Raw genomic sequence first — 12,432 nt, 5'->3', positions numbered from 1 at the left:
TGTTCATTTGACAAAACTTTAGAAAATATTCACTCTGCATAGAACATTTTCCTGTTTGCCAAGAAATTCCTGGTTACATCCGTCATCCTGGTATAGATGTGAATAGCATTCTTTCACTTTTAAAGTGTCCTGGCTTGAATGATAAATTATATAGTCATGCTAATCAACCATCAGATGCATGGGTTCTATAGTCTGTGTTGTATAAAAGACCAGAGCCTGTGTGCATATCACTACCCTTATAAAGTCTGTATCTTTTGGGAAAAGATTCTTAGGTCTACCTCAAGTTGGGTTGCATTACATAGCTTCAAAAGACAGTTCCAAGTCAATTTTCCATTCTGTTTCCACAGATAAACTTGGTGTTCTACTTCCAAGTTCTGTGGATTTTGAGAAGCAAACTTTCCTCCCTTAATAAAGAAGTTTCCACCATTCAGAACACCAGGTAAGAATGCATACCAGAATTAGTGGTACCCATAGATTTTTTTTTCCTATAGGACCACATTTTCTGGGACCACCCATACAAAAATAGGGTATAAAACTTCCAGGTAAAAGACTTTGCAGAGGAATAATTTTCAAGAGTGAGAAAAAAGCATTATTCTCAGAGGTCATAAACGTTAGGTTTTCCATTGCTCCTGTGCAGAAAGGTTCATCAGTACTATCTTCTTAGACTGCATGTATGCATTAATATGAGATATTTGTTTTTCTCTTTCTGACTTACTTCACTCTGTATAAAAGGGTCTAGGTTCATGGAGACGCAGACACAGAAAATAGACTTGTGGACACAGCAGGGGAAGAAGAGAGTGGGATGAATAGGGAAAGTAGCATTGAAACAGATACATTACCATATGTAAAATAGATAGCCACTGGGAATCTTCTATATGATGGAAGGAGCTCAAATCTGATGCCCTGTGACAACCTAGAGGGGTGGGATGAGGTGGGAGGTCTGAGGGAGGTTGAAGATGGAAGGGGCATACCTATGGCTAAATCACGTTGATGTATGGCAGAAACCAATACAATTATTGTAAAGCAATTATCCTCCTACTAAAAATAAATTTTAAAAACTACTTTTAATTTCAAAAGAAAAAACAAATTGGGTTCTGCCTTCTTCAAGTTGTATGAGTTCGAGGAAGACACTTCGCCACATGAGCTATTCATGAGGTTTAACTAAGGTGATTCATGAGAGGGCTTCCCAGGTGGCACTAGTGGTAAAGAACGTGCTGAAAGCCTTGAGTGCCATGCGCACTATGTAGTGATAAATGAGAGGTATTACTGTTCTTTCCTTTTTCAGAGTCATGACATTTAAAGCCATCTCTCAGCTGTTTATCCTGGGATGTTCTTGGGGTCTTGGTTTTTTCTTGGTTGAAGAAGTTGGGAAGACCACTGGATCGATCATCGCCTACATGTTCACCATCATCAATGTTCTACAGGGGACTTTGCTTTTTGTGGTACACTGTCTTCTTAATCGCCAGGTAAGGCAAATCATTTTGTGTCTCACCAGCTTAATCTGAAAGTCTTGTTGAATTGTTGTTCATATCCTCGCCCTTCTCTGACCGTGTGAAAGTCGCTTAGTCATGACTGACTTTTGGCAACTACTGTCCATGGGATTCTCCAGGCCAGAATACTGGAGCAGGTAGCCATTCCCTTCTCCAGGGGATCTTCCGAACCCAGGGATCAAACTCAGGTTTCCCACATTGCAGGCGGATTCTTTACCATCTGAGCCACCAGGGAAGCCCTGGAGTGGGTAGCCGTTCCCTTCTCCAGGGGATCTTCTCTCTGACCTTGTATATTTATAATTTTGGAGTTGCCTTGATTCTAGGAAGAGGGTTTAGGTGCTTCTTGGGTAAATCATGTGCTCTGAGTCTCATCCATTCATCACTCCAATCTGGACCTGCCATATGGAAAAAAAAAGGATTGTTAGTCTAGTTATTAATAACTTCTTTTTAAGTAAACTTTTTATTTTGGAATAATTTTATAAGTATAAGAAAGTTGCATGTCTTTGTCTGCTGGTGATTGCCATAAAAAATATCACAGACAGAGTGATCTGGTCAATAGAAATTTATCGTCTCACAACTCCGGAGACCAGATGCCTAATATCAGGATGCCACTACGTTTGGGTTCTGAAGAGGACTCTCTTCTTGGTAGATGGCCACTTTCTGAAAGTGTCTTCACATGGGAGTGAGAATGAGAGTTTTCAGGTCTCTTCTTATAAGGATGTTGTTAATCCTATTGAACAGGGACTCGGTGCTTATGACTTCATGCATGCTAAGTTGGTTCAGTCGTATCCAACTCTCTGTGACCTCATGGTCTGTAGCCCGCCAGACTCTTCTGTCCATGGGATTCTCCAGGCAAAAATTGGAGTAGGTTGCCATGCCCTCTTCCAGGGGATCTTCCTGACCCAGGGATTGAACCTGTGTCTCTTGTGTCTCCTGCATTGGCAGGCAGGTTCTATACCGCTAGCACCACCTGGGAGCTTATGACTGCATTTAACCTTAATCACTTCCATCAAGGTCATACCTCCAGATGCAATCACATTGGGAAAGTTAGGGCTTTCATACATGAATTTTCAGGGGACACACTTTAATTCATAGCAGAACACATATCAGTCTGGATAAGGGAGATTCTGCTGTAGTAACAGCTCATCCCCCTCTGATTTCAGTGGCTTACAATGACAAAGGCTTATTTCTTGCTTATGCTACATAGCTGCAGTTTGATATGTATCATCTTCACTCTGTGATGGAGGCTGAAGGGACAGCCCTTATTTATTAGTAGAACATTAGTGTGTTCATGGCAAAGGGAAAGGAGATTATGACAAAGCACAGTTCAACTCTCTTTCATTGGCCAAAGCAGATCCCATGGCCATACCTGAATTTGTCAGAGAGAGGATGAATAATCCTTCTAGTCAGGTGCACTGTATGGAAAAGCACTGGTTTATTGGCATAATTTTATATTACCACAAACCCAGAAAGACCAGCTCTAATCCTGGTATTTCCACTAATTGGGTTGCTGTGTGACTCTGGGAAGGTTTCTTATGCTCTCTGAGCCTTGGTTTTTCTCATCTGCAAATATGGCAATACCAGCCTCACCAGATTGATAATTAAATGAGATAACATAAAACAAATGTCTTAGCAGTTTGTGGCACACATGTTCTCAGTGAGGATCATTATAATTTCACTCTTTATAGGGTAAAAATTGAAAACAACTTTCCTGGCTTTTTCCCCTTTGCTGTTGAGTAGACCTATCAGCAATTAAGATGCTGGCGGTGAAAAGACCATCTTAACAATTTACAAAGTTCTCTTTCATCTTTTAGTGCCTTAATGCTTGGTGCTCCTCACACACAGAAGTAAAATAGAACTTAATGTGAGTTAATGTTGAGTATTAAGAATTTAGATGTCTTTTAAAAAATATGATAATGTGGTTAAAGGAAGGCAATTCATGGAATCACAGTGGGTGGTCTGTGTCAGGGCTCTGAGTAAAAATGACAAGATTTTGCATGCTGGCCATGTGATCTTCAGTTCAGTTCAGTTCAGTTCAGTCGCTCAGTCGTGTCCGACTCTTTTCGACCCCATGAATCGCAGCACACCAGGCCTCCCTGTCCATCACCAACTCCCAGAGTTCACTCAGACTCAAGTCCATCGAGTCAGTGATGCCATCCAGCCATCTCATCCTCTGTCGTCCCCTTCTCCTCCTGCCCCCAATCCCTCCCAGCATCAGAGTCTTTTCCAATGAGTCAACTCTTCACATAAGGTGGCCAAAGTACTGGAGTTTCAGCTTTAGCATCATTCCTTCCAAAGAAATCCCAGAGCTGATCTCCTTCAGAATGGACTGGTTGGATCTCCTTACAGTCCAAGGGACTCTCAAGAGTCTTCTCCAACACCACCCTTCAAAAGCATCAATTCTTCAGCACTTGGCTTTCTTGACAGTCCAACTCTCACATCCATACATGACCACTGGAAAAACCATAGCCTTGACTAGATGAACCTTTGTTGGCAAAGTAATGTCTCTGCTTTTTAATATGCTATCTAGGTTGGTCATAACTTTTCTTCCAAGGAGTAAGTGTCTTTTAATTTCATGGCTGCAGTCACCATCTGCAGTGATTTTGGAGCCCCCCAAAATAAAGTCTGACACTGTTTCCGCTGTTTCCCCATCTATTTCCCATGAAGTGATGGGACCAGATGCCATGATCTTCGTTTTCTGAATGTTGAGTTTTAAGCCAACTTTTTCACTCTCCTCTTTTTAATGTGGTTAAAGGAAGGCAATTCATGGAATCACAGTGGGCGGTCTATGTCAGGGCTCTGAGTAAAAATGACAAGGTTTTGCATGCTGGCCATGTGATCTTAGGCAAGTCAATTTACTTCCAAGAGTCTCAATTTTTTCACATTTAATTGGGGGTAAGAGAAGAATCTTTCTTCTGTTGTTTCTTCTGAATGTTACATTGCATTGGTTAACATATTAACTGATACATTGTCTATAAAGTACATTAAACATTGCTAGTGTTCAATAAATAATGGCCTTCATCTTCGTAATCATCACATCACCATTACCTTCTTTGTCATCATCACCATCACGACCATAATCCTTTTCATCATTATTACTATCATATCATCACCATCACCATCACCACCATCATACCAATATCATCATCATTTTCACCATCACCCTCACCACCAACATCATCATTATTATTATCCTATATAGAATCCTTATGGTGCCTTTAATTTAGTAAATGCCTCTTTAACAACCAAGCAAATCCAGTCTAAATTAAATGAATCAGCATGAACATGGCAATATTATACCAAGAATCAGTATAAGGGTGGCAGAGAATATGTCTTGGCATCCACACCTTTAATTTCCTGTTTTAGGGTCTTTTCTCCCAAACCAAGCTTTGGATGTAACACAAGCCTCTATATTCCTTAGGTGCAGATGGAATTCAAGAAGTGGTTTAGTGGGGTGCGGAAAGGGGTTGAAACTGAAAGCTCTGAGGTATTTCGCTCTGCTACTCAGACCAAAATGGTAAGATGGGCTCTTCTGCAATGCCATGTACTTGTCTGAACTCAGTATCTCCTGCTACTCGGAACTTCCTGGTTGTTTGATCTGAAAAAAAGAGAGAGATTACATTAGATTCCTGCATTAAGCTGTGGAAGTTTCTGGGTTTTGAGACCAAACCCAGAAAATCTCTTTTTTCCCTTTTTATTCCTCTCCCTTACTTCCTTTCTTCCCTTTTCCTATCTTTCTTCCTTCTTTCCTTTCTTTCTTCCTCTTCAGTCCATTAACAAATACCCAATGATATTTAACAGAAATGTTACACGTATTCAACAACATTCTTTTAACAAAAATTAACTGAGTTCCTAGTTTGTGCCAGCCACTGTTTTAGATATTGGGGGGAAATCCTCGCCTTCACAAAGTTGATATTCCAATAGGGAGTAGACAGACAGTAAATACCAAAAGTAGATTATACAGAGTGCTACAAAATGATATATGCTCTAGAAAAAATATAGAGCAAAGGACTCACAGATACAGAGGACAAACTCATGGCTGGACTTGAGGAGAGGCGCTGTAGGGGTGGGGACATGGGGGGGTACGAACAACTGGGTATAAGATGGGCTCAGAGATCTATTGTACAACACAGGGAATATGCCCAATATTTTATAATAACTTCAAATGGAAATTAACCTTTAAAATTATATTAAAATTTTAAAAAGAAAATGAAAAGGGGAAAAATTTAGAAAGCAATCAGGAATGCACCAGGCTGAAAGAGTTTTGTTGTTCTTTAGTGGCTTAGTCGTGTCCAACTCTTTGTGACCCAATGGACTATAGCCTGCCAGGATCCTCCATCCATGGAATTTTTCAGGCAAGAATACTGGAGTGGGTTGCTGTATCCTCCTCCAGGGGATCTTCCCATACAGCGATTAAACCTGCATCTCCTACACTGCGGCTAGATTCTTTACCACTGAATCACCAGGGAAGCTCTGGGGAAGTTTATTTTTAAATAATGTGGCCATAATGAACCTCCCTTCCCAGGTGGCTCTGGTGGTAAAGAACCTGCCTGCCAATACAGGAGACATAAGAGATGCAGGTTTAATCCTTGGGTCGGGAAGATCTCCTGTAGGAGGACCTGGCAACTCACTCCAGTATTCTTGTCTAGAGAACCCCATGGATGGAGGAGCCTGGTGGGTACACTTCATAGAGCCACACAAAGTCAAATACAACTGAAGTGACTTAGCGCACAGCACATTGAACCTCCCTAAGACTCTGGCACTTGAGTCCTCAGTTGTGTCCAGCTATTTGTGACCCCATGGACTGTAGCCCAGCAAGATCCTCTGTCCCTGGAATTCTCTAGGCAAGAATACTGGAGAGGGTTACCATTTCCTTCTCCAGGGGATCTTCCAGACCCAGGGATCAACCTGGGTCTCCTTCATTGCAGGCAGATTCTTTACTGTCTGAGCCACTAGGGAAGCCAAAAAACTTGATGAATATACCTAATTTTTAAAAAATGACCCCTGGGTAATCCTCTGGTGGTCCAGTAATTAGGGCTCTCTGCTTTCACTGCTGAGGGCGTGGAGTCAGTCTCTGATGAGGGAATTAAGATTCCTAATGCTAAGACCCTAATGCTGGGAAAGACTGAAGGCAGGAGGAGAAGGGAGCAGCAGCAGATGAGATGGCTAGATGGTATCACCGACTCAACGGACACGAATTTGAGCAAACTCTGGGAGATAGCGAAGAACAGGGGAGCCTGGCCTGCTGCAATCCACCAGATCGCAGAGTCAGACATGATTTAGCAACTGAACAATAGCAACAAAACAAGAAATTAAGACTCTCAAATCCAGTGAGCAATTTCCACTAGCCAGGCATTGCCCTAGGCAGAAGGAAAACAATAGTGACCAAAGCAATGAAATTTATAGAGAGTAGAGATTGACCAAAACACCTTTAGGGGCAGGACAAATATCATACAGTGAGTATGCAGAGAATTAGAATATAATGATAGGTCATGAGGAAAAGACTATTTTGGAATGAATGATTAGGGAAAAACTGAGGAGGTGACATTTCAACTAACTATATAGAAGAGTCCAGAATAATAATCATAATCCCTTATTTTTTTTAATGTGGATTATTTTTAAAGTCCACATTCTTGCCTGGGAAATCCCATGGATAGAGGAGGCTGACGTGCTACAATCCATGGAGTGTCAAAGAGTCAGTCGCAACTTAGCGACTAAACAACAACAAGATTTTTAGACTTTACTGAATGTGTTACAATATTGCTTGTTTTATATTTTGGTTTTTTGGCCCTGAAGCATATGGGATCTTAACTCCCCAGCCAAGGATTGAACCCACACCCTCTGCATTGAAAGGCAAAGTCTTAACCACTGGACCCCCACAAGAGTCTCATAATCCCTATCTTTGGACAACGTGTTACATTCTAAAAAGCACATAATCAGAGACTTTCCTGGTTGTCCAGTGGTTAGGATTCTGTGCTTCCACTACAGGGGGCATGGATTAGATACCTGGTCCGGAACTAAGATCCCGAATGCTGTGTGGTGGAGCTGCCAATAAATAAATAAGTAGTATATAATCAACCTAACCAAGCTTGCAACCTCCATTAATCCTCTGTAGCGTTTAAGTGATCCATCACTATTGGGTTTCCATAGAGCCCAAGTGTCTGGATTCAGATCCCAGATTCTACCACCTCCAGGCTGTGTGACCTTGCACAAGCCACTTGATATCTCTGAATCTCAGTTTCTTCATCTGTAAAATGGGAATGATAATATCTGTCTCATCATGAGAATTAAATGATATCTTATAGGTTAAGTGCTTCAAACGCTACCTGGCACACAGCGTGTGTTAGTTGCTCAGTCATGTCTGACTACTTGTGACTCCATGGACCGTAGTTCACCAAGCTCCTCTGTCCATGGAATTCTCCCTGCAAGAATACCTGAGTGGTTGCCATTCTTTTCTCCAGTGAAACTTCCTAACCCGGGGGCTAAACCCAGGTTTCCTGCATTGCAGGCAGATTCTTTACCTCTGAGCCCCAAACACGTAATGTTTGTGAAGAAACTAAGTTTTGAAACCCCATCATAGATGGTGTTATGGGGTGTTGAGTAAAAAAAACCCAAAAAACACACAACCTAAAAGTTGAGAATTATGTTTTATTTGTCAGACTTTCCGAAGACTTCAAGAAGAGCTCTGAGGGACTGCTCCAAAGAGGCAAGGTTATATAAGTCAGGTTATATAAGAGGTTTACAACAAAGATCAGGTAGTCAGAACAGCAAAAGATTACTGTTAATTAAGGGAGATTAACTTAAGGGACATCTTAAGGAATTTAGTGCTTTTCTATGTACAGGAAAATGCGAGTCTACATGTTTGCTCTAAGTCCCTTTAGTCGTTCCCACTCTATGCGACCCTATGGACTGAAGCCCTCCAGGCAAGACTACTGGAGTGGGTTGCCATGCCCTCTTGGATCTTGCCCACCCAGGAATAGAGGATCTTCCTGACCCAGGAAGATCTTCCTGACTCAAGTCTCTTAAGTCTCCTGCTTTGCAGATGGGTTCTTTCCCACTAGCACCACCTGGGAAACCCACGAGAGCCTAGGCTCTTTGAAATAATTCCTTTGATAAGCATCTTAGCTATTTACCTCCATATCCCATTCTTTCTCATCCTGAGTCCCCTCAGGGTGCACCTTTGTAGGTGGCTGTACCATCCTTTGTTTACTGATACATCAGGCAACATTAATAGCACCCCACTCCAGTACTCTTGCCTGGAAAATCCCTTGGACTGAGGAGCCTGGTGGGCTGCAGTCCACGGGGTCACTAAGAGTCAGACACGACTGAGTGACTTCACTTTCACTTTTCACTTTCATGCATTGGAGAAGGAAATGCCAACTCACTCCAGTGTTCTTGCCTGGAGAATCCCAGGGACGGGGGAGCCTGGTGGGCTGCCGTCTATGGGGTCGCACAGAGTCGGACATGACTGAAGCGACTTAGCAGCAGCAGCAGCAGCTTCGGATTTACTGAGCTTTGAACCTTAGGGCAATTCTAGCTTGTCACTTCCAAGCACGCTTAGAAGTTTTAGTTAATTTCTGAGGTGTTCATTTCCCTTCAGCTTTTTCTCCACATTGTTTCCCCCAAATAGGAGAAACTGGAGAAGTCATCGGAATTCTTTTGCAAAAAAGACTCTGCGTCTATCCAGCCACCGCCTGGGCCTCAACTTGTTAGTGTTTCTTGGCTCAAAACAGGCAACTGAGCTGCGTGTGGACTGCGCCCCCTCGTGGTCATGTATGGATGGGACCAATGCCACTGTTGACCTTACCTGTGAAAATGAGTCCTAACTGATTTCCTCATCTTGGTTTCTCTCTCCATAGAAGGAAAGGGACACCTGGGGGAGTTCTTAGATTCAGAATCCAGTATTGTGTGTCAGGCGCAATCAAATGGTTAAGAAATCCTTTTTAATGATGAGAGAAATAAGTGGATTTTCCTCTGCTAGACATTACCAACTTGCCTATGACTGACTAACATCTGGATCCAGCTTACAGATTCTCCTCTGGCTTCTCCGCTGCATTTTATGCTCCCCAAGATTTTGCATTTCTGGACACCTGCATAATTCAATAATTCTCATATGAATTAATATGAAAAGAGGGTTGCATGCTTGGCAATGCAAAAATGGGACACCACCAGTCCCACTTAGGAGTGAATTGTCTTCAGGAAGAAGTTTGCAGTCAGAACACCAGCACTTTTCCGTTTTCTTTGCCTGAAGATTTTTTTGAACCTACCCTACTCTCTGATTAAATATAATTTTGTTTTTTTAGTTTCATCTCTGAAGGAAAGTTACAGGGCTCAAAATAGCCTGGCGTTAAAGTTCCCCTCCAGGTCCTCCCCACCATTCTATGCAAAACAAAGAACTCTCTCACCCCAAGAAAAAATGGACATTAAGGTTGATTATGCCCAGCTCCCAGCCGGTCCAGCCTCTGGCCGATCTCCAAAATTCCTTGCCCCAGCCGTTTAAGAGATAACTACTCTGAACAACCTTGAAGAACAGGCCCCCTTAAGACAACAGCTTTCCACATACATGCCTATATGTACTTACTCTTTTCTTGGGTAAGTGCAGCAGCTCGATAATCTGACTGTTGCCCCTTCTCGCCTCATTAAAGGTGATCTGTTCCTATAGAGTGCTGGTCTCGTTATTTTTCTGAACCTCGCCTTCTTTAACTCCCTTACCCTACATTTTTGGTGTCGAAACCCCAGGAGGTTGACGGTTCCTTCTCCTTCTCCACGGCCAGCTCTTCGCAGCGTGGAAGCCTGCCAAGCTCTTTCCCGCTGGGGTTTTCAAGACCTCCTCAAGAGGACGCCCTATGCCTTCGTGAGCGGTACAAGTCCTGTGTAAGGGCTTTATTGGTTTTCTATGTAACCCGAGGAATATTGGCCTCTCTCTCTCTCTTCCTCTTTTCTCTACACTTTTCTTTTCCACGAGACCGACCAACTCCAGGACAGAGGCCTTTTGCCATTCGATCCCTTTACATGCAACACTCCACTCAAGCCGGCCCCTAAATTAAGGTAAGATCCGGACGCTGTTCTAGAGGCTCCCTAGAACCCAGTTCTCTCTGATCCCGGGACCCCCGGCCTAGGACCACTCTGTAGGCGATGGTGGGGGACCCTCCACCTCGACACAGAGCTCTCTTCTCGTAACTCCTATTGCGACTACGGGTGACAACTCGAGCTCCCAATAAGAGCCTTTGCTTGCCTTTCAATTATGGGGTCTGGCCAATCTGTCCCAAAAGATTCCTCTCTAGCTTGTGTTCTCAAAAATCTCAGACCACTCACTCACTGAACTCAAAGCTAACTGCTTAAAACAACTCTGTATACAGATCTGGCCTCAATACCAATTAGACAATCAAAATTAGACAATCAAAATCCTGGCCTGAGATCGGGACTTTCGATTTCAATATTTTATCAGATCTCACTAACTTCCTCAAATGGAATGGCAAATGGTCAAAGGACCCCTATATTCAAGCCTTCTGAGACCTTAGAAGCCATCCTTCTCTCTGCAAAGACTGTTCATCAAATCCTCCTCTGCTGTCTCTCCCTGTCCATTACAAAAGAATCCAAATCTAAAGCCCCTAAAAGGCCCCCTAAACCCTCAGCCCCCGATTTTGACCCAGCAGATGAGCCTCCTTCCTACCGCCCCGGAGAAAAAGCTTCCGGAGACGAGACCCCATCCTCTAGCCCTTCCTCCTCCGAAACAGAAGGCGATGACTCCAGAACCCCCAGAGATTTCCAGCCCCCTCCATCGGCCAGGACCCGAAGCAAACACATTTCCTCTCAGAGAGGCAGTGGGACCAGAGGGCCCCACACGGGTTCATGCACCTTTCTCAATTTCTGATATGAGCCAAACTGAAGAAAAATTGGAATCCTTTTCAGAAAATCCTACTAGATACATAAAAAAATTCCTCCGCCTTACACAAGCATATCATTTAACCTAAAATGATCTTTATTACATCCTAAATGCCACTTTAACCCCTGATGGAAAGAAATGGATATGACAGGCAGCCTGGACTCCTGCTGATCAGCTCCATAACCAAGATAGGACAAATCTGGTGATTGATGATGCAGTCCCTTTAACTGAACCACTGTGGACATATCAAGCAGGCAATGCCAACATCTGGTACCTACATCATATGATCATTTGTTTACTAGAAGCAATGCTAAAAAGCTCTCACATTCACATTAATAATTACAATAAGATTAGGGAAGTGACTCAAGAAAAAGATAAAAATACTGCCCTTTTTCTTTCATGGCTTACTGAGGCAGTCCAAAAATACACTAATCTAGATATTTCCACCCCCGCCGGACTTCTGTACCTACATGTCCAGTTCATAAGCCAGTTAGCCCCCAATATTCGCTGAAAACTATGCCAGTTAGAAAAGGGCCCTAAATCCCCTCAGTGAGATCTCCTAAAATTAGCCTTTAAAGTTTTCAACAATAGGAAGGAAGAAGCAAAAAAAGAAAAAGAAAAAAAAAAAAAGGCCACATATGCTTTATTCGCTGCAGCTATCCAAGGGAAAAATTCAACCCCTTTGGCCCATCAACCTCAGCCCACCCATAGGAGACTACTCTCCAGGTCCCTGCTTCAGATGTAACCAAACAGGACACTGGGCTAAGTCCTGCCAAAACCCCTGCTGCTGCTGCTGCTGCTAAGTTGCTTCAGTCGTGTCTGACTCTTTGCGACCCCATAGACAGCAGCCCACCAGGCTCCCCCGTCCCTGGGGTTCTCCAGGCAAGAACACTGGAGTGGGTTGCCATTTCCTTCACCCACCAAACCCTGCCCCACCTGCAAACAACGGGTCGACTGGAAAATAGATTGTTCTCAGACACTACCCACCAAATCTTGGGGTCCACCCCAGGCCCAACAACAATGGGCCAGGAACCAGACTCAGGGAGGCCCTGGCAC

At 43.3% G+C, this 12,432-nt stretch overlaps 1 protein-coding gene across 2 annotated transcripts in view; it reads left to right on the top strand.

Annotated features, from left to right (window-relative positions):
• Positions 1–10,151, top strand: part of LOC109561678 (putative adhesion G protein-coupled receptor E4P) — a 37,152-nt gene extending 27,001 nt beyond the window's left edge. The window contains exons 14-17 of one of the 2 annotated variants that reach the window (XM_019964322.2): positions 348–439; positions 1,286–1,466; positions 4,912–5,007; positions 9,121–10,151. In XM_019964322.2, coding sequence (XP_019819881.2) covers positions 348–439; positions 1,286–1,466; positions 4,912–5,007; positions 9,121–9,231 — 480 coding nt within the window. In that variant the 3' untranslated portion in view covers positions 9,232–10,151. The remainder of the gene's footprint in view (positions 1–347; positions 440–1,285; positions 1,467–4,911; positions 5,008–9,120) is intronic. The other variant, XM_070792955.1, reaches the window with a different exon arrangement.
• Positions 10,152–12,432: the final 2,281 nt, after the last annotated feature.

Source organism: Bos indicus, chromosome 7 (genome assembly GCF_029378745.1).
Source record: "Bos indicus isolate NIAB-ARS_2022 breed Sahiwal x Tharparkar chromosome 7, NIAB-ARS_B.indTharparkar_mat_pri_1.0, whole genome shotgun sequence".
NCBI lineage: Eukaryota > Metazoa > Chordata > Mammalia > Artiodactyla > Bovidae > Bos > Bos indicus.
This window is presented reverse-complemented; position numbering and strand designations above follow the sequence as displayed.